We start from the raw sequence: 22461 nt of genomic DNA, 5'->3' as shown, positions 1-22461 counted from the left end.
TTAGCTAAGTAACAATGTGAAGATGTATTTTCAGAGTTTCTATCAGTAAGTTTTAGTTTAGAGCAGTGGGAATTGTCCACTGAACCTATTTGTAGTGATGGAAATGCCAGACAGGGATGCTGTCTCAGAAAAGCCATAGCTGGGCAAAAACTTTGTCCATATGGCTGGAAGAGAGAACAGGGATGCTGTTTCTCTTGGGTTGGAGCAGGGCAGGGATGCTGTCCTATCAGCTCCACACTAGGGCAGGGATGCTGTCCTAAGTGTTGTGAGGCAGTGCAGAGTTTCTGCACTAAAGTTTCTCTGGGAGGGTTGGAGGGATGCTCCATGTTAACTAAAATGGTGCTCTTTTTCTCACCAATGTTAGTTATCCCACAGAGAGGTACTTCCACCTCAGGGAGTACAGTTTTGCCAACTGATGATTCCCTTGGAACAGGTGCCACCCCAGGAGAGGTTTCTCCCACCACAGGAATGGTATCCTGAATGGTAGGGTGGTTAGGGGATACTGTGATACCCTTTTTACCTGTTGATGGAGAGGGTTCCTGAGTTTTCAGGCCTTCTCTCCTTTGCTTTTTCATTTTAGTAGAAATGAGAGGGAACAATTCCTCAGGGATGCCCAGCATGGCTGCATGGGCATAAAACTCTACATCAGCCCAACCTGAGGCCTCTAGGTCATTACCTAAGAGACAGTCTACAGGTAAGCTAGGTGATACCACCACCTGCTTAGGGCCAGTAACTCCACCCCAACTAAACTGAATTATAGCTAAGGGAAGAAACTTAGTGGAGTTATGGACATCAATAATCTTATACTGTTGTCCAATGATGTGTTGATCAGGGTGCACTAGGTTTTCAGTCACCAAAGTGAAACTGGCACCTGTGTCCCTGTAGGCCAAGGCCTCAACACCATTTATTGAAACTGTCTGCCTGTACTTATCCATTGTAAGGGGACAAGCAGCCAGTGTGGCAAGGCCAATGCCACTAGGTGTAACAGAAACTGTCTTGGGACTGATTACCTCAGTTTCCACTATGGACCCATAAGTGAACCCAACTACACCCTTTGCTTGACTGTTGCCAGCAGTCCCACCACTAGTACCACTACTGCTAGGGGCACTAGAGCTTGATGTATTAGTGGTGGTAGGCTCAGGGGGTTTACCTGGACAGGACTTATCCCCTGGCCTATGGCCTCTATTTTTACACACAAAGCACCAAGGCTTTTTAATGTGTGCAGGTTGGGAAGAAGAGGAAGAATTTGTTTTATCCCCACCCTCTGAAGAGTGTTTAAGATTTGAAGTGGGATCTTTGGTTTTACCCTTATCCCCATGCTTATCTTGAGATTTTTCACCATCTTTCTTCTTATTGCCATCTTTGTCACCCCCTGTATGAACTTTTCTGTTCACCCTTGTTCTGACCCATTTGTCTGCCTTCTTTCCCAATTCTTGGGGAGAGGTCAGATCGGAGTCTACCAGGTACTGGTGCAACAAATCAGACACACAATTATTAAGTATATGCTCTCTCAGGATTGTGTTATACAGGCTTTCATAATCAGTAACTTTACTGCCATGTAACCACCCCTCCAAGGCCTTCACTGAATGGTCAATGAAATCAACCCAGTCTTGTGAAGACTCCTTTTTGGTCTCTCTGAACTTTATCCTGTACTGTTCAGTGGTTAAGCCATAACCATCCAGGAGTGCATTCTTAAGAACTGTAAAGTTATTGGCATCATTTTCTTTCACAGTAAGGAGCCTATCCCTACCTTTTCCACTAAATGATAGCCATAGGATAGCAGCCCACTGCCTTTGAGGGACATCCTGTACAACACAGGCCCTCTCAAGTGCAGCAAACCACTTGTTAATGTCATCTCCCTCCTTATAAGGGGGAACTATCTTGTGCAGATTCCTGGAATCATGCTCTTTTGCAGGATGACTATGGGGAATACTGCTGCTGCCACCATGGGTATCTAAACCCAACTTCTGTCTTTCCTTCTCTAATTCAAAGGACTGTCTATCCAAATCCAGCTGTTGCTTTTTAAGCTTCAGTCTGGTTTGTTCCACCCTCAACTTATTGAGTTCCCTCTCTAACATTCTGTCATCAGGGTTGGTGGGAGGGACATTCCTAGAAACAGAGCTATGATGGGAATGAACAGAAGGAGACCTGTCCCTTACAGAAGCCACCCTAACAGCTTGGTTTACAGAAACATTACTACCAGTATGATGAGAATAAATGCTTTTGCTATGATGTGAGACAACACTATTTATTTGGTGTGGCTCATCATCATTACCATCTATGCTAGATTGTCTAGTAATGGGCAGGCTAGGAAGTTTCTTTCCTGAATCTTTTCCTGGGGGAGTCCCTGAATCAGATTGGGAACTATTAGGTACTTTTTCAACAGATGGGGCACCTATGGCCTTATCCTGTTCTCTAAGCATGTTAAGTAATAGTTCCAAGGAAGGATTTTTCCCTACACTCAAACCTCTCTCTATACAGAGACTCCTTGCTCTTTTCCAGCTAAGGTTGTCATATGCAAGTTTGGACAGATCAACACTTTGGCCTGTGCCAGACATTTTTTAGAGAGAGTTAAAGTGATAGAAAAAGAGAAAAAAGTTTTCAGAACTTTTTGGAAAGACAGAAAAAAACTTTTAAAACTTTTAAGAACTTTTTGAAAGTTTAGGAGTACTTTTCAGCACTTAGAAAAGAGTGAAAAGAGGAAATGCAAAACTTTTTGGCTATGTGTATATACACTGACCTTGTTTTGTATATTTTTCTCTTATGAAAAGTACAATGACAAGAGTGGTAAGTAGTCTCAAGCACTTATCCCACCACTGCACAACCAATGTAGGAGGCTGGACTGGCTTGTAGTGAGTACCAAGGGGTACTTGCACCTTGCACCAGGCCCAGTTATCCCTTATTAGTGTATAGGGTGTCTAGCAGCTTAGGCTGATAGATAATGGTAGCTTAGCAGAGCAGCTTAGGCTGAACTAGGAGACGTGTGAAGCTACTACAGTACCACTTAGTGTCATATGCACAATATCATAAGAAAACACAATACACAGTTATACTAAAAATAAAGGTACTTTATTTTTATGACAATATGCCAAAGTATCTTAGAGTGTACCCTCAGTGAGAGGATAGGAAATATACACAAGATATATATACACAATAGCAAAAATATGCAGTATAGTCTTAGAAAACAGTGCAAACAATGTATAGTTACAATAGGATGCAATGTGGAAACATAGGGATAGGGGCAACACAAACCATATACTCCAAAAGTGGAATGCGAACCACGAATGGACCCCAAACCTATGTGACCTTGTAGAGGGTCGCTGGGACTATTAGAAAATAGTGAGAGTTAGAAAAATAACCCTCCCCAAGACCCTGAAAAGTGAGTGCAAAGTGCACTAAAGTTCCCCTAAGGACAAAGTAGTCGTGTTAGAGGAATAATGCAGGAAAGACACAAACCAGCAATGCAACAACTGTGGATTTCCAATCTAGGGTACCTGTGGAACAAGGGGACCAAGTCCAAAAGTCACAAGCAAGTCGGAGATGGGCAGATGCCCAGGAAATGCCAGCTGCGGGTGCAAAGAAGCTTCGACTGGACAGAAGAAGCTGAGGTTTCTGCAGGAACGAAAAGGGATAGAGACTTCCCCTTTGGTGGACGGATCCCTCTCGCCTTGGAGAGTCGTGCAGAAGTGTTTTCCCGCCGAAAGAACGCCAACAAGCCTTGCTAGCTGCAAATCGTGCGTTTGGCGTTTTTGGACGCTGCTGGGGCCCAGGAGGGACCAGGAGGTCGCAAATTGGACCTGAAGAGAGAGGGGACGTCGAGCAAGACAAAGATCCCTCACTGAAGCAGGTAGCACCCGGAGAAGTGCCAGAAACAGGCACTACGAGGATGCGTGAAACGGTGCTCGCCGAAGTTGCACAAAGGAGTCCCACGTCGCCGGAGACCAACTTAGAAAGTCGTGCAATGCAGGTTAGAGTGCCGTGGACCCAGGCTTGGCTGTGCACAAAGGATTTCCGCCGGAAGTGCACAGGGGCCGGAGTAGCTGCAAAGTCGCGGTTCCCAGCAATGCAGCCCAGCGAGGTGAGGCAAGGACTTACCTCCACCAAACTTGGGCTGAAGAGTCACTGGACTGTGGGGGTCACTTGGACAGAGTCGCTGGATTCGAGGGACCTCGCTCGTCGTGCTGAGAGGAGACCCAAGGGACCGGTAATGCAGCTTTTTGGTGCCTGCGGTTGCAGGGGGAAGATTCCGTCGACCCACGGGAGATTTCTTCGGAGCTTCTGGTGCAGAGAGGAGGCAGGCTGCCCCCACAGCATGCACAAGCAGGAAAACAGTCGAGAAGGCGGCAGGATCAGCGTTACAGAGTTGCAGTAGTCGTCTTTGCTACTATGTTGCAGGTTTGCAGGCTTCCAGCGCGGTCAGCGGTCGTTTCCTTATCCGAAGGTGAAGAGAGAGATGCAGAGGAACTCGGATGAGCTCTTGCATTCGTTATCTAAAGTTTCCCCAGAGACAGAGACCCTAAATAGCCAGAAAAGAGGGTTTGGCTACTTAGGTGAGAGGATAGGCTACTAACACCTGAAGGAGCCTATCAGCAGGAGTCTCTGACGTCACCTGGTGGCACTGGCCACTCAGAGCAGTCCAGTGTGCCAGCAGCACCTCTGTTTCCAAGATGGCAGAGGTCTGGAGCACACTGGAGGAGCTCTGGACACCTCCCAGGGGAGGTGCAGGTCAGGGGAGTGGTCACTCCCCTTTCCTTTGTCCAGTTTCGCGCCAGAGCAGGGGCTAAGGGGTCCCTGAACCGGTGTAGACTGGCTTATGCAGAATTGGGCACATCTGTGCCCAAGAAAGAATTTCCAGAGGCTGGGGGAGGCTACTCCTCCCCTGCCTTCACACCATTTTCCAAAGGGAGAGGGTGTCACACCCTCTCTCAGAGGAAGTCCTTTGTTCTGCCATCCTGGGCCAGGCCTGGCTGGACCCCAGGAGGGCAGATGCCTGTCTGAGGGGTTGGCAGCAGCAGCTGCAGTGAAACCCCAGGAAGGGCAGTTTGGCAGTACCAGGGTCTGTGCTACAGACCACTGGGACCATGGGATTGTGCCAACTATGCCAGGGTGGCATAGAGGGGGCAATTCCATGATCATAGACATGTTACATGGCCATATTCGGAGTTACCATGGTGAAGCTACATATAGGTAGTGACCTATATGTAGTGCACGCGTGTAATGGTGTCCCCGCACTCACAAAGTTCAGGGAATTGGCTCTGAACAATGTGGGGACACCTTGGCTAGTGCCAGGGTGCCCTCACACTAAGTAACTTTGCACCCAACCTTTACCAGGTAAAGGTTAGACATATAGGTGACTTATAAGTTACTTAAGTGCAGTGTAAAATGGCTGTGAAATAACGTGGACGTTATTTCACTCAGGCTGCAGTGGCAGGCCTGTGTAAGAATTGTCAGAGCTCCCTATGGGTGGCAAAAGAAATGCTGAAGCCCATAGGGATCTCCTGGAACCCCAATACCCTGGGTACCTCAGTACCATATACTAGGGAATTATAAGGGTGTTCCAGTAAGCCAATGTAAATTGGTAAAATTGGTCACTAGCCTGTTAGTGACAATTTGAAAGTAATGAGAGAGCATAACCACTGAGGTTCTGGTTAGCAGAGCCTCAGTGAGACAGTTAGGCACCACACAGGGAACATATACATGCACACCTATGAGCACTGGGGCCCTGTGTGACAGGGTCCCAGTGACACATACATATAGGCCACAACCCTATGAGCACTGGGGTCCTGACCAGCAGGATCCCAGTGACACATAACAAACATACTGAAAACATAGTGTTTTCACTATGAGCACTGAGGCCTGGTTATCAGGATCCCAGTGAGACAGTGAAAACAGTGACAAACACCCTGACATACACTCACAAACAGGCCAAAAGTGGGGGTAACAAGGCTAGAAAGAGGCTACTTTCTCACAGTTCCCCTGTGTTCCTGTGCCTCCGTCCCCTGGACCGTGTGCCCACTACCACTGCCCCCAGGTCCCTGTTGTTGTTGGGGTGGTGGGTTCTTTTGGGTTCCCTGTAGTGGTGGACACACAGATGATTGACCTGTCCTGGGTACGGAGGTTTGGGCCCGCTGGGTGGGTGCTGTGCTGGTGTTACCAGAGGGTGGAAGGTCAGTGTTGGGCTGTGCCTGTGCAAGGGGAACCGACTGTCCCGAGGCCCACGATGGTCCGGGCTGGTCATCAGGATCCAGTAGGGCAGAGCTGCTATCGTCACTGTGGGCCTCTTCTGGGGGTGGAGTGGTGGTGTCTGGACCCTCTGGTGTGGTGACGGTCCTTCAGGTTCCTGCAGGGGCATAAGAGCATGATTATAGCATGTGTGTGTGTGTGTGTGTGATGGTGTGCAATGGGTGGGTGTCTGTGTACCCCAGTGCTAGCATTCCTGTGTGGGGGCTTGTGTGATGATGGTTCTGGGTATGTGCAGTGGGCATGCTTTAGTGAGGGGTGACCATGCTTAGTTGTGTCATGCAGGGCTTGGTGTTGGGATGGGTGGTTTGTGTTCTTAATACATTAGGGAGGAGTTGGAGTGATAGGGGAGGGGGTGAGGGTGGGGGTGTGTGATAGCATGCAGGTAGGGTGGGGGATATGATAGTTAAGAGTTGACTTACCAGTGTCCCATCCTCCACCGACTCCTCCGAGGCCCTCTGGATGCATGATGGTCAAGACTTGCTCCTCCCATGTTGTTAGTTGTGGGGGAGGAGGTGGGGGTCCGCCGCCAGTCCGCTGCACCGCGATGTTGTGCCTGGAGACCGTTGAACGCACCTTCCCCCGTAGGTCGTTCCACCTCTTCCTGATGTCCTCCCTATTTCTTGGGTGTTGTCCCACAGCGTTGACCCTGTCCACGATTCTGCACCATAGCTCCATCTTCCTGGCTATGGAGGTGTGCTGTACCTGTGAGCCAAATAGCTGTGGCTCTACCCAGATGATTTCCTCCACCATGACCCTGAGCTCCTCCTCGGAGAAGCAGGGGTGTCTTTGGCGTGACATGGGGTGGTGTGTGTCATCTGTGGGGCGGTGTGAGTGTTGATGTGTGTGGTGATGTGTAGTGGTGTGTGGTGTTTTGTGCGTGGATGTGGTGTGGGTGATGATGTTGTGTGCCTCTGTATGGTGGTGTTGTCTTGGCTGTGCTGTCTCTCCGGCCTTCGTCCGTGAATTTTGGTCATAGGGGTTTGTGGGTGATGTAGGTGTGTGTTTTATATTGTAATGGGTGTGTGGGAGTGGTGTTTGTATGTGTATCAGGTGTGTGTGTATTTGTAATTGTCCAATGTGGCAGTGTTTTGGAGATGTGTGTGTATTTTGAGCGCGGCGGTGTGTACCGCCAATGGAATACCGCGGTTGAAAGACCGCCGCGTGGATTTGTGGGTCGTAATAGCATGGGCGTGTTTCTGTTGGCGTGGAGGTGGAGGTTTTGTTTTCGCCACTTTAACACTGACCTTTGGTGTGGCGGAGTTGTGTGGGTGTCTGTATTTCGGTGGATTCCGAGATGTGTGTCATAATAGCTGTGGCGGACTACCGCCGCCGCCACGGTGTATTGGCGGTCTTCTGCACGGCGGTAAGCGCCTTTTACCGCCAATGTTGTAATGACCCCCTTTGTGTTAAAAGAAAAAAAAATGCAACAAGCAGTCATACCTCCAGTTCCATTTTTGTCATCTCCAGGATTTCCACCTTTAGAATGGGACCAATGGAAAGAGGGATTCGAGGCATATTTGGATGCCATTGAAGGGGGAACTTTCACACACAAAAAAAAATTTCCTTTGTTGAAAGATTCTTTAGGTATGGGGGCAGGAAAATATTAAAACATTTACCAACTGTCCCTGTTCTGGGAGAAGGTGATGAAATTGATGAATATGAGGCAGCTATAAGAGCTTCGATGCACGTTTTAAAAAGAAATGAAATGTCATAATGGAATGTCACAAATTGTAGCGGAGGCTGCAAATGCCAAATGAATCCATTGAAAGTTTTGTAAGTGAACTGAGAATATTATCTGCAACTTGTGATTTTAAGGCATTTGAGGATGAAGTAATTTGTGACCAAATGGTTGAAAAATCAAATAATGTGAAAGTTCAAGAGAAGCTATTAATAATAGAGAATCTTACATTGGATAAAGCTATAGAAGTTGCCAGCACCACTGAGTCTACAAGAAGGTTTATGGAGCAAATGAACATGAAGTTTGAGGTGCAAAGTGTGCAATCGCAACGCAGCACCAACCAGGGAAAAGAATGTGACAGTGATCAGTGATGATAAGAGGAAGCCATTAGAATGTTATCGTTATGGGAGTAGAAGGCATGTAGGAAATTCTCAGTCTTGTCCTGCGTTTGATAAATGGTGCAGCAAATGCAAGAACAATGGTAATTTCATGAAAGTGTTTAAAGGAGATTGGGTAAAAGATGCTGAGAACGTTAAATCAGTCAATGCAATGGAGTCTTATGCAGCAAATTATGCAGCAAAAAGCTGTCATAGTGATTCTAGTGATGAAAATGTTGTACTTTTAGTGGAGGAAGATTCAGCCCTTGTAGAAGATATAGCTGTAGTAACTCAAGCTCTAGCGAAGGAACCATTGTGTTCAATTTAAATCGATGGGGTTAGCGACAAGATGATGGTGGATTGTAGTACTTTGTTTACCCTGATCAACATTGGTGAATGCAACAAGTTTCAGAGTGTTCATTTAAAGCAATCTAAGATGAAGCCAGTAGTTTATGGGGGGAACCGATTGATGTGGGTGAGTTTGATGCATCGTTGAACTTTAAGGGCAATCAAACTCAAACCACAGTCTATGTGGCACGCACAGGAGGAAAGTTGTTGGGTTGATTGGACCAAAAGAAGCTGGAAATTGTGCTAGATCCGAATAGTACTGAACATGTAATGCTACACAAGTAGGTAGTAAGTTCAATCTTGGCAGAAAATGGTAATTGGTCTGAGGTTTTTCTAGAAGTATTCACAATTTGGGGGAAATAAAAGGGTTTACCCATCAGATACAATTGAAGGCTGGTGTAAAGCCCGTGGTCCACAAACCAAGGCATGTACCAATTGCCATGAGGGATGAGTTGACAAAGGTGTTGCAAAGGTTGTGTGATAAAGATGTAATTGAACATATAGAGTGTTCTGAATGGCTTTCTTCTATAGTTTTACCGAAAAAGCCCAATGGGACTTTGAGGATGTGCATTGACTTGAGAGACTTGAATGAAAGAATATGGGTTTATCGGCATCCTTTGCCCAATATTACAGAGATGTTGACTATGATTAAAGGTGCTAGAGTTTTTGCGATGGTAGATTTGTCATTAGCATACCATCAAATTGTGTTGCATAAAAATTCACAGCATCTGACGTCATTTGTCACACCGAATGGGGCATATCGATTTAAATGTATTCCATTTGGTTTGGCTTTTGCTTCATTGGTTTTTCAAAGAGTAATGGAAGCAATGTTTAAGGGTGTGGACAAAGTCAAATATTTTCAAGATGACATTCTGATTTGGGGAGTAGACAGGAAGGAGCTAGATGAAACGTTAGGGGTTGTGTTGACAATTTTGAAAGAAAGAGGAGTCACTTTGGAAATTAGCAAGTTTGGAGTGGAGAGTGTGGATTATTTGGGACATACTCTGTCCGAGAAGGGGGTGGATGGAACTAAAGGGGAGTTTAGTAAAGGCTATAAGTGAATTCCCAGCACCTTTGGACAAGGATCAACTAAGATAATTTTTGGGGATGGTGGAATTTTATGCACAATTTATTCCAAGGTGTGCTGAAAGGATGAAGGGAATGCGAGAATTACTACAGAATAAGACTACATTTGAGTGGACAAACGATATGAAGGAGGAATTTAATGAGATAAAGCGTGAATTGGCTGCGGCTATGCCATTGAAACCGTTTGATACACATGATCACAGTATTGTGGTGACAGTTGCTAGCCAATATTGATTAGGGGCAGTTATAATGCAGTCTAGGGATGGAAAGGATGATGTTTGCTTCTCGTCCATTGAGAGGAACTGAGGGTACCTATTCGGTCATTGAGAGGGAAGGTTTGGCATGTTGGTGAGTAGTGAATTATTTCAGGAACTATTTGTGGGGAATGGAATTCACTGTGAGGTCTGATCATAAACTATTTGTCAGCTTGTTTTTGACTAAGGGTGCTGTCAAAGCGATGCCTAGGATTGCCAAGTGGCATTATAAGCTGCAAGAATTTCAGTTCAGATTGGAGTATATTGCTGGTGTTCAAAATATTTTTGCAGATTGTCTATCGCGTCTTCCCATGGATGAAGGGGAAGAAGAGAATAATAGTAATGACTTCCATGTGGTTGCGTGCACCCTGTTGGATGAGAAAGAATGTATTAGTGAAGAAGAATGGAAAGAAGCAGTGAATCAGTATAAAATGTCACAAGAATTGATTAAGAGGCTGTGTAGTGGATGGACCAAAATTGAGGTGTATGAAGAAATAAAAGTGTATAAGGAGATATTTCAGGAATTAAGCTGTTCTGATGGCATTTTGAGAAGAGCAAATTTGTTGGTGGTCCCACAAGCTATGTGCAGTAAGGTATTGAGTTTGGCCATGAGGGACATGTGGGGATGAGTGCAATAAAAAAGGAGGATAAGAGAACCGTTTTGGTGGCCTGGTGTAGATAGACAGGTTGAACATTGGGCAAGGGAATGTGTGGCATTTGCTGTAAGTGACAAGTCGCAAGTGACAACACCTAGCCCAGTTGAGGCGGTAACATTTCTAGAGAAACCCTGGCATAAATTGGGAATTGATATAATTGGTCCCATGATTATGTTGGGGGATAATCACAGATTTGGCATAGTTTTGGTAGATTATCATTCACGTTGGACAGAGGTTAAATTGATCAGGATGCCAAATACTAAAGAAGTGACTACATTTTTGAGGGAGTTGTTCATGAGGGAAGGTTTTCCATCTGAAATAGTTACCGGCAATGGTGTGCAGTTTGTGTCTAATGAATTTAAGGAATTCATGAGACACTGGGGTGTGAAGCATGTTACGACATCTTTATATCGTCCTAGGAGTAATGGTTTAGTGGAAAGATGTAATCGTGTTGTGAAGGATAACATACAATTGTCTGTTGTGAATGGAAGAAAGAATTGGAGGATTTAATATGGGCTTTACGTACAATGCCCAATGCTGTTACAGGGGTTTCACCGTTTGCTTTACTCCAGAGTAGGGAAGCAGCAAAGAAGCTAGTGCGACCATGCATGTATAATATGGAGTCAAGGTAGAGTTCTAATTAAATTGCCAGGGATAATTGTCAAAAGGAGTTACACATTTTCTGTTCCTAAAAGGGTGACGTGTGAAGAGGTGTGTGGTCTAACTGGAGGATGGCAAATGGTGGAATAAAGAAAGACTAGCTATTCAAAAGAAAGAGTGAGTTACAGCAGAAATAGTGGGGATGGTGGAGAGTGTGGAGAAGAAGTGGGCGGTCAACGTTTCATATGAAGGAATTCGATAAGGGGGAAGAAGAAACCTGCATGGTTACAGGAATATTTTCAGTAGTCAACAAGGTACAAATGTACTCAAATGTTTTATTTCTGGTTATGTTTATTTATGTACAAAGTTACTTAAACGTTTGGTTGTTGGTTCTGCTTTTCATTTTCATTTAAGCAAGCACATATTGTATTTTTAAAATTATATTCTTTCTTTTGTTTAAGGGGAAAGATGTGTTGTATCTGGGTTTGGCCTATGTATCTATGGTGATGGAATCTGGAGGGTTGGAGGTAGAATGTTAGTATTGGAAATGTGGCAGTTTCTGCTCTGGGAGCTACCCTGTTGGATGTATAGATTGAATAAAACTCTACTAAGAAACTTACCAGAGGTGGAACTGTTGCTTATCAAAATCTTAATGTGGTCCATCACAAGTGAGACCCTTAAACATAAAGACCCCTAAGTACATTTATATGGTTCATAATGCTGCCCGTACAATAAGCACATAATTTGTGTGATACAGCAGCTGAACCACGCAAGAGCCACATCTTGAGCTGTTGCCACACTCAGAAACCTAGCTAGGAGGTCCTTTGTACCTTTGGCTACTTCAGTTTCTGACGCAGGGCTGGTGATGCCTAGAGTTCAGAGTACTTTATCAAGCCATTGGTGAAGCCTCTCTCGAACATTTCAGAAAGGACCACTCATGTGTTGATAGAAGGGTAATTTTCCCTCCAATTTGGTTGAGGATTTGCGGTGAAACTCTCTCTGATGTCCTCAATTCACTCTACTTCGGGTCCCAGGACCTTTGGTCTTGCAGGAAACAATGTATGACAGAATTATCTCTCTGCAGTTTATTTGGTTTCAGACCAAGAACACTTACCCCTTCCTCAAAACTCGTATTTCCAAAGACACCCATCTCTCCATCTATTGCCTCTGGCTTCCCTTTTTGTTAGAGGTCATGATCTGATTAAACATTCTTAAGCTCTCTTTGGTTACTATTGTTCCTGCACCTGTTCAGTCCATGCCTGTATTGATACCAGTACTCATGGTACAAAATACTGCCACAATACACTATCCTAAAGGTGATCGCCCTGACAGTGGACCTGGCTATTTTTCCTGACCTTAATTCTTCAAGTCTTTAGGGTTTCAAGAGGGTGGCCCCATACCATGATTTCTCACTAGAATGTTGGAGGGCAAGATGCTGTGGCTGAACTCTAAAGAGGGTATTCTGTCCTCATCCTCTGAGGGGCCTGACCTCAAGCACCTTATATGAATCTCTGGTCCCCATTCAACCTGATCATAACCGGGCAAGGTTTACCCATTCTTTATTTACACCAATGCCTAGACATTACCTTTACAATTGTGTACAGCTCTATGAGCAAGATATGGAAGGACAGCTTTCAAGCAAACTGTCCTGATGTCTCCTAGTTTGGCTCATAGTCACATAGACAAAACAATTTGAGAGATTATTATGAGGGTAAAAGCACACTGCCATCCTTGGCTATTTTTGCTGTGCCTGTCTGTAGTGAGGCAGGTAAGTGTGCTGGATCTTTCATTCTACATAAAAGGTTCTTCACAGCGGCCACTGTCTCTAACTACTCAATCCCTCAGTTATGTCTTCAAACTCAAATGTAGGACTACCTTGCTTCCACCATTTGGGCAACTCATTTTCATTTTGGTTAATGCAAATCAGTTTGTGGTCTGATAGACTGATGATGTGGTGGACAATACAGTAGCTTGCACTGCATTAGAACCAGGAAGTTGTTCAGGGTTGCCATCACACAGGTGATACTGAGGAGTGCTCACTGGATGGCCCAGCATTGCAACATCATGGTGTCAACTCCTGCTTAATTTCTTCATTGATAATGCCAACTGGGCATGTCAAAAAAGCGCCCATGGTCGCATTTGGGAGCGCTAATGAGGCACTAGCATTGGGCTTGCGTTTCCCCACTTGGGACTTAGGCTTGGTTAAATAACAGCAGGAGGAAAAAAAAGTAATGAACCTGATACCTCTGCTTAGGTGGCTTCTGTAGGAAAGTATCATTTTGCCTGGCATGTTACCCCCATATTTCACTGTATATACGTTGTTTTAGTGTATGTGTCACTGGGACCCTGCCAGCCAGGGCCCCAGTGCTCATAAGTGTGCCCTGTATGTGTTCCCTGTGTGATGACTAACTGTCTCACTGAGGCTCTGCTAACCAGAACCTTAGTGGTTATGCTTTCTAAATTGTCACTAACAGGCTAGTGACCAATTTCACCAATTCACATTGGCATACTGGAACACCCTTATAATTCTCTAGTATATGTTACTGAGGCACCCAGGATTTTGGGGTTCCAGGAGATCCCTATGGGCTGCAGCATTTCTTTTGCCACCCATAGGGAGCTCCGACAATTCTTACACAGGCCTGCCACTGCAGCCTGAGTGAAATAACGTCCACGTTATTTCACAACCATTTACCACTGCACTTAAGTAACTTATAAGTCACCTATATGTCTAACCTTTACCTGGTAAAGGTTGGGTGCTAAGCTACTTAGTGTGTGGGCACCCTGGCACTAGCCAAGGTGCCCCCACATCGTTCAGGGCAAATTCCCCGGACTTTGTGATTGCGGGGACACCATTACACGCGTGCACTATACATAGGTCACTACCTATGTATAGCGTCACAATGGTAACTCCGAACATGGCCATGTAACATGTCTAAGATCATGGAATTGTCTCCCCAATGCCATTTTGGCATTGGGGAGACAATCCCATGATCCCCGAGTCTCTAGCACAGACCCGGGTACTGCCAAACTACCTTTCCCGGGGTTTCACTGCAGCTGCTGCTGCTGCCAACCCCTCAGACAGGTTTCTGCCCTCCTGGGGTCCAGCCAGGCTTGGCCCAGGAAGGCAGAACAAAGGACTTCCTCAGAAAGAGGGTGTTACACCCTCTCCCTTTGGAAAAAGGTGTCAGGGCTGGGGAGGAGTAGCCTCCCCCAGCCTCTGGAAATGCTTTGATGGGCACAGATGGTGCCAGTCTACACCGGTTCAGGGATCCCCCAGCCCTGCTCTGGCGCGAAACTGGACAAAGGAAAGGGGAGTGACCACTCCCCTGACCTGCACCTCCCAGGGGAGGTGCCCAGAGCTCCTGCAGGGTGCTCCAGACCTCTGCCATCTTGGAAACAGAGGTGCTGCTGGCACACTGGACTGCTCTGAGTGGCCAGTGCCAGCAGGTGACGTCAGAGACTCCTTCTTATAGGCTCTCACCTGTGTTGCTAGCCTATCCTCCTTCCTAGGTAGCCAAACCTCCTTTTCTGGCTATTTAGGGTCTCTGCTTTGGGAAATTCTTTAGATAATGAATGCAAGAGCTCATCAGAGTTCCTCTGCATCTCTCTCTTCACCTTCTGCCAAAGGATCGACCGCTGACTGCTCAGGACGCCTGCAAAACCGCAACAAAGTAGCAAAGACGACTACTGCAACCTTGTATCGCTGATCCTGATGCTTTCTCACCTGTTTCCTGGTGGTGCATGCTCTGGGGGTAGCCTGCCTCCTTTCTGCACCAGGAGCTCTGAAGAAATCTCCCGTGGGTCGACGGAATCTTCCCCCTGCAACCGCAGGCAACAAAAGACTGCATCACCGGTCCTCTGGGTCCCCTCTCAGCACGACGAGCGTGGTCCCGGGAACTCAGCAACTCTGTCCAAGTGACTCCCACAGTCCAGTGACTCTTCAGTCCAAGTTTGGTGGAGGTAAGTCCTTGCCTCCCCACGCTAGACTGCATTGCTGGGTACCGTGTGATTTGCATCTGCTCCGGCTCCTGTGCACTCTTCCAGGATTTCCTTTGTGCACAGCCAAGCCTGGGTCCCCGACACTCTAACCTGCAGTGCACAACCTCCTGAGTTGTCCTCCGGCGTCGTGGGACTCCCTTTTGTGTCTTCGGGTGAGCTCCGGTTCACTCCTCTTCCAAGTGCCTGTTCTGGTACTTCTGCGGGTGCTGCCTGCTTCTATGAGGGCTCCCTGACTTGCTGGGCGCCCCCTCTGTCTCCTCATCCAAGTGGCGACATCCTGGTCCCTCCTGGGCCACAGCAGCATCCAAAAACCCTAACCCCGACCCTTGCAGCTAGCAAGGCTTGTTTGCGGTCTTTCTGCGTAGGAACACCTCTGCAAGCTTCTTCACGACGTGGGACACCCATCCTCCAAAGGGGAAGTTTCTAGCCCTCTTCGTTCTTGCAGAATCCACAGCTTCTACCATCCGCTGGCAGCTTCTTTGCACCCTCAGCTGGCATTTCCTGGGCATCTGCCCAATCTTGACTTTGTCGCGACTCTTGGCCTTGGTCCCCTTGTTCCACAGGTACTCTCGTCCGGAAATCCACTTTGGTTGCATTGCTGGTGTTGGTCTTCCTTGCAGAATTGCCCTATCACGACTTCTGTGCTCTCTGGGGAATATAGGTGCTCTTTACACCTACTTTTCAGGGTCTTGGGGTGGGCTATTTTTCTAACCCTCACTGTTTTCTTACAACCCCAGCGACCCTCTACAAGCTCACATAGGTTTGGGGTCCATTTGTGGTTCGCATTCCACTTTTGGAGTATATGGTTTGTGTTGCCCCTATACCTATGTGCTCCTATTGCAATCTACTGTAACTTTACATTGCTTGCATTACTTCCTTTTGCTATTACTGCATATTTTTGGTATTGTGTACATATATCTTGTGTATATTTGGCATCCTCATACTGAGGGTACTCACTGAGCTACTTTTGGCATATTGTCATAAAAATAAAGTACCTTTATTTTTAGTATATCTGTGTATTGTGTTTTCTTATGATATTGTGCATGTGACACCAGTGGTATAGTAGGAGCTTTGCATGTCTGCTAGTTCAGCTTAAGCTGCTCTGCTATAGCTACCTTCTATCAGCCTAAGCTGCTAGAAACACCTCTTCTACACTAATAAGGGATAACTGGACCTGGTACAGAGTGTAAGTACCCCTTGGTACCCACTACAAGCCAGGCCAGCCTCCTACAGCTTCGCTTTAGTGTCTATTCTCCCTCAGAGAGTAATCGCTGCTTGGCCCGGTTGTGTAGGGATGAATTGGATGCCGGCTCAAATTTTTATCTGGAGTTCATACCCAGGGCCTAGAGCGGTAGCCCAGCCCAGCCTCATCTGCAGTCTGACAAGTGCAGACAGGCCTGCCCATTGCCCGCATGCATCCTGCGCTACGGGAGTGCTGCTGATAATTTGAGGGCCCGCTGGACTAATCAGCGAGGGCCTGGCTGGTGGGAGCTTGCCATCCTGAATCCTGGAACAAGTAGTTTCCCCAGCACACACAAACAAACAATGTCTCCGGGTCCCACGCTACGGGAGTGCTGCTGGTAATTATAGGTCCTGATGGACCAATCAGGGAGGGCCTGGCCGCCTCCCACTGGCAGGAGCTTGCCACCTTGAATCCCGGAAAAAATAGTTTCCCCAGCACACACAAGCAACCAGTGTCTTTGGGTCCTGGGCTGCAGGAGAGGTGCTGGTAATTTGAGGGCCCGCTGGACCAGTCGGGGACGACCTGGCCACCTCCTACTGGCAGGAGCTTCCTGCCCTGAATCCTGGAACAAGTACACACAAATAGGCAATGTTTCTGGGTCCTTGTTAGGATATTTAAGAAACGTGCTTGCGTAGGGGCACAAGTCGCAGGTTAGTGGCAGTGACAAAGGTCCGCCCTCAGACATCAGAAGGTGGGCTTGGAGCCCCCAGTTTCTGGGTCTGCTGTCTGGCAGCTGAGCTGTTCTGGTTAGCTTGCTGGCTGGCAAAGCACCACCTCTATGAAAATGGGCTATCTCGGGCCCTGATAATGGATAGTGCTCTTCTTCAAGCACTCTTTTTGTGCCCCCAATCCCAGTGGGGGTCCCTTTGCTGCTGCAGACGGTTGTTCGCTGCTTTAATAGCACTATCTCCTATTCTAAACAGTCAAAGCCCTTTGCCCAAGTGATACCTCTTTTGGGGCCACCAACCCATCAGGGGAACTCTCACAGCCAGAGAACTTGCACCGTGGTTGGAGCTGGTCATAGAAAAGGTGGGTGACTTATTCTCAGATAGCACTGTCCTAACTTTTCAGCACTTGATGGCTCGGTTTAGTTGTATTCAATTTTTCCTACTTCACAGAGCAACTCTCATCTCTCACAGACTTCACTGTATCTTTCCAGTAACCCCAAACCTCTCCCCTAGATGCCGTCACTCCACTGCTGACATTCTCCATATGTTTTGGTCTTACCCATCGCTCTGTCCGTTCTGGTCTGGGGTGCTGAAGGACATAGCACAGGTCACAAAAAAAATCAGGTATTGATGGCTCACATAGCTGCCTACGTGGCATTTGTCCAAGGCCCCAAAAAAAAGGCCTCCACAAAATTCATGGCTCTTGCTTTGATTTTGGCCAAGGTCGCCTTTGCGATGCAGTGAAAGTCCTCCCTCCCTTCGACACTTATGTCCTGGAGAACCAAGCTTACACTCTGGGATCAGGCCAAAGGAACGGCTCTCCATTTTGAGGAAAAGAAGGGACTTTGAAAACACCTCTGCTCTAATGGAGAAGCAGCCCCTGCTCACTTTGTAAGCGTTCAGGTTAAACAATCCCTGTTCTCTCTCCCGCTTTCCCTCCCTCTCCATCCCTCCCTCTCTCTCTGTTTTTGCTGCAAACATCTATCCTCCGGGGCCTGGAGAATTAGCTCTCACTATTCTTTTCTGATCCTTTTGCCTCTCTTGTTTTTCATCATTGGTCATTTGTTAATCTATACTCTGCATTGTCTCCCATGTTGAAGTTCAGTTTAACTATGGTCTCCAAGCCTCCTGAGGAAGAGAGGAGGGCTTTGTTTTGCTATTTCAAAAGTGTTTTTTTTTTTTTTTTATGTTTTAAGTGCTCACGTTACTTAACTTCACTGTCCAGTAGAAGTGTGAAAGTATCTACAAGATTGCAATAGGTATATTTCCAACCCACGGAATAAGCTGGGTGGGTGTCACGGCACGCTGATTTCATGTCTTGAATATTTGTCCCTCCCTCTGGGAAGTTTAATGGATCTACGATGTGACATTTGATATTGGCTTATGTGAACTTTTTTCATCACGTTTGCGTTGTACTGAAGACAAGTTAAATACCAAGTATAAACTATTTACAATAAAATGCAGGAGGAAAATACCAACCTATGAAGAGAGACAAAGGTGAAAGTTGATGAATAATGGTCACGCCACAGTATTTAAATGTTATTGCTCTAAACGTGAAAGCATATTGATGTATTGAGCCGCCTGTGATAGAATCTTGTATGTTTGTGTTAGTCCGTATAGAACAAAGATTTAGATTAGAGTTCCATACCGATACTTCAGCACGATTGAACTTTGAATGGGATTTGTATTATGGACGGTCCTCTTTAAACCGAATTTATTTGCAGGTTGCACTCTTTTCTCGATAGTAGGCTTTAATTTATTTGTAAAAATGTACAATTCATAACTGTTAGTCATTCGGTTATGTTTTTTTTTCCAGGTTTTATTGGGTCAAAAAACGGCCATATCTACAGAGGGGAACGAAAGCCCAAGTAATTCAGAGAACGTTTACCCAGTATCTTTGGTGGAACGAGCGCCGCTGATTACCAACTACCCAAAACCGCCACATGAGCCAGCATTGCTCACAGAGAAGGATATTTCCCAAAATTCTATTGAAAATTCAAACCCTAAAGTCCCACACGAGAACGAAGAACAGTCCGAAGGATATGCTGCGGCTGACCTGTCATCAGGCAGCAGTGAAAAAGATAAATATTTTCAGTCAGACAATAATACAGAAGAAGTAGAAAGTTGTACTGCAACCTCGAGACCTAATTTAACTTATTTTGAAGTTAAGACAGAGAATCCTCCCATAAATAATGTGAGCCAGTCGTTTGGTTATGACAAGCCTCATGTCCCATTATCTCTTTCCACACAAGGTGAAGAGGGAAAGTAAGCATGTCGTTGAGTACTCAAAGCACCTACCTGGGGTTGTATGTTTGAGGAAGTGAAAAAATAAGACTGATGCGATTGGTGTATCTTGAGACATCATGGAAGGAAGTATCAGAAACAGACTCGTTCGAGGATCATTTGCACATTGTCAAGCACGCAAACAGGAAGCGAAAGTTTCCAAATTGATGCCTTCAAAAGTGCTTTAATACATGCTCAGCTTCATGAGTGTTTTAAACAGTAGATAAAATGCCTGGGGAAGTAGACAACAAAACGTGTTTCCTTTTTTACCCGTTTTTCTTTGCCCAGTCAACATCACGCAGACCTTTTAAGAAATGATGTACAAAAAACAAGTGTGTTGGAGCAATAATGGGAAGATATGAGAAATGACTTTCTATCTCAAGGACTACAGAAGCTTTTTATGTATTATATCTCTTTGTTGGCAGTTTTTCACCAACTGTTTCGAGCACTGAACAGTCACACTCTCCAGTCCTTTAGTAAATCGTCAGTCTCTTTGTTTTTGTGTTTTTTAATCCCTAAAAACTATCATTGCGGGTACATTTTATTTTGAGGTATTCATTTACTTGTACATACATTTTTCATTTTGTAAATATATTGTGTACAGTTTAAATATAATGATGAGATGATTGTAATATAAAAATAGCATTAAAACAATTGTGACCTATTAACTTGGAATGTCCACTCTTGTGGTGTAAAGGTGAGTCTTTTTGAGATGCTAGTGAACACACACACGTGCATGTGCACTCTGCATTTAAATTATTCAACATAATCAGCTGTCTGGAGTCTTAGGCACCTCAATTATATGTAGTACATGCACTTTGCTGATGATAGCCATTTAAGCTCTTTTCCTTCATCAGTTATAGGTAGTGCTCCTTGTTGATGATAGACGTTTAAGCTGTTTTAATTCACAATACGTTAGGACCAACTGGATCTAAAGACACTGTGGGACCAAGCCTCTATCTGTTCTGCTAGGCAAAAATTGTGGCGCTCTTGAATCTTTAGGTGAAAATGTATAGACTGTATATCAACCTGTAACTAAAGTAGGGTGTCATTTCAGCCTTTGTGTTCAAGCTAAGCAGAGGCTAATTCCTGTGAGATTCCACCATGTTTGGGGATCCTAGAAAGAGCTAAAAACAAAAGTGAACTGCAGGCAGAAATGTCACAATTGATAGACTACTTCAAGAAGACCATCCTGTGTGCAAGTTTTGGGCAGTTTTCAGGAGGTTCGTAGATGGGCTGCTTTGATTAACAATGAACAGTCAGAATGGGCCTATCATAATCTGATTGGCCACCTTTCAAAATGCATCAGAATAGGCCCCTATATTAGGACCATTTTAAGTGACTGCTGGTAGCCAATCAGAATCACTGTGGTAGACTACACCTGTTTGGCAGCTTTTTGTGGTCCAGGGAGAAAGCAAGGAGCCAGAAGCAGGTATTGAAATCTGATCATTTGGAGGCTTGGTCATGCCGGATTGTCTAGTTTAAGGTATTTTTCAAAACGAGTTTCTTCCTGCTGGCAAATTAAAATTAAAAAAGGATAGGTTTTTGCTAGTTTCGCTTTTCTGTGAAATATTTCCCCCACCCCAACCTGTACCCTCTGTGGTGTTCCAAGAATGATTGCTTTGCACCCTTGCGGGTGATAGTGCACTTTACAAATACACATAGCACAACATAACATTACTTTCTGGACAGAAGAAGCAGCAGGGTAGATACGTTTTAATTATTTCTCTGTATGGGCACACAGGTGTCCAAGAAACATTAATGGAAGATATTTTTGAGAAGAGATTGTGAATCTAAATCTATTCTCAGAAATATCTTTATGAAACGTTCTTGGACACCGTGTGCCCAGATTGTTTCCAAAGCAGCATAGTTGTACAATTCTCTGTCAGTCCTCATACACAGGTGGAGTCTGATCGTACCAGCAACAAGCAGTAATGTTATGGCCAATTCAAAATTGTGCAGACGTGAATTTTTTTTTATCTACAAAGGTAACAAAACACTTTGCATGTTTGCACTTGACAATATTCATGTATGTTACATTTGTTTTCCCGATACTACCTATGCTTTGTACAGCCAGCAAGCCAGTGTCAATGTTCTGTGCCCTCTGAATGACAACATGGACCTACAATAACTGTAGGTGTATAATACATTCTAAAGAGATGTTGTCTTTTGATTTTGTCATTGCTGGTGCTGAGCACGCCAAATAAAAAAAGTTGCAGTATCTCCTATACAACAAAAATGATTTATTTCTCCCTTCTTTGAATTGCCAGTATAATGGTGTCTGATACCTTCCTTTGTAACATTGCATACAGTTGGAGCGAACTTGTTTTTACAAATTGTCTTATTGAACCCATGATTCTCCCTGTACAGATTATGTGGCATGGATGGTGATACTGGCAATGTGCCTCCTTATGAGTCTGACTAAAAGTACTAAAACATTTTTTTTAAAAGGCCACTACATATGAAACTCTGAATGAAACAGGGATGAAGGATAAGATAAGAAAGAAATACTGGAACAGCCCCACATACTTAGGACTGCTACCCTCGCTCTGTAGTGGTCCACCCCCTATTGCAAAACACAATGTTATGTGTGGATATCAGTTGGAAACGCAACACTTGATATGTACCAAGTTAATTCATTGCACTCACCACGGAAGGTTAAGGTGTCGCCCGCAGTGTGAGTAAACACTTCAGAGTAGAGGAGAAGGTCGTAGAAGTATGACCTCAGGTGTTGGTTCATACGGTTGGAACCTGGAGAGATGAAGTGCAGAGGTCAAGCAGGATATCGTCAGAGGGAAACCAGATGGGTCGGCCAAAACAATAAAGATGCCTGCGAAGGGTAGGCAACGAGCAAACTGGTACAAGAGCGAGGAAATTCAAGAAAACACACATTTGCCAGGCATGTTGTTCCCAGTTGTGCTGGGTTAAATACTGTCTCTTTCTTCTTTTCCAGAAAATACTACTCCATCATCGTGGATTGGGAAGTCTTTGTACTTTATTATGGAACAAGTACCCTAATGCAATGG

General features: G+C 45.4%; 1 protein-coding gene across 1 annotated transcript in view; it reads left to right on the top strand.

Annotated features, from left to right (window-relative positions):
• The window catches only part of IFNGR1 (interferon gamma receptor 1), a 257484-nt gene extending 235810 nt beyond the window's left edge, over nucleotides 1-21674 (top strand). The window contains exon 7 of the mRNA XM_069234280.1: nucleotides 18969-21674. Coding sequence (XP_069090381.1) covers nucleotides 18969-19421 — 453 coding nt within the window. The 3' untranslated portion in view covers nucleotides 19422-21674. The remainder of the gene's footprint in view (nucleotides 1-18968) is intronic.
• The last annotated feature ends 787 nt before the right edge of the window (nucleotides 21675-22461 follow it).

The sequence above is a fragment of the Pleurodeles waltl genome, chromosome 5 (assembly GCF_031143425.1).
Source record: "Pleurodeles waltl isolate 20211129_DDA chromosome 5, aPleWal1.hap1.20221129, whole genome shotgun sequence".
NCBI classification, from domain to species: domain Eukaryota; kingdom Metazoa; phylum Chordata; class Amphibia; order Caudata; family Salamandridae; genus Pleurodeles; species Pleurodeles waltl.
This window is presented reverse-complemented; position numbering and strand designations above follow the sequence as displayed.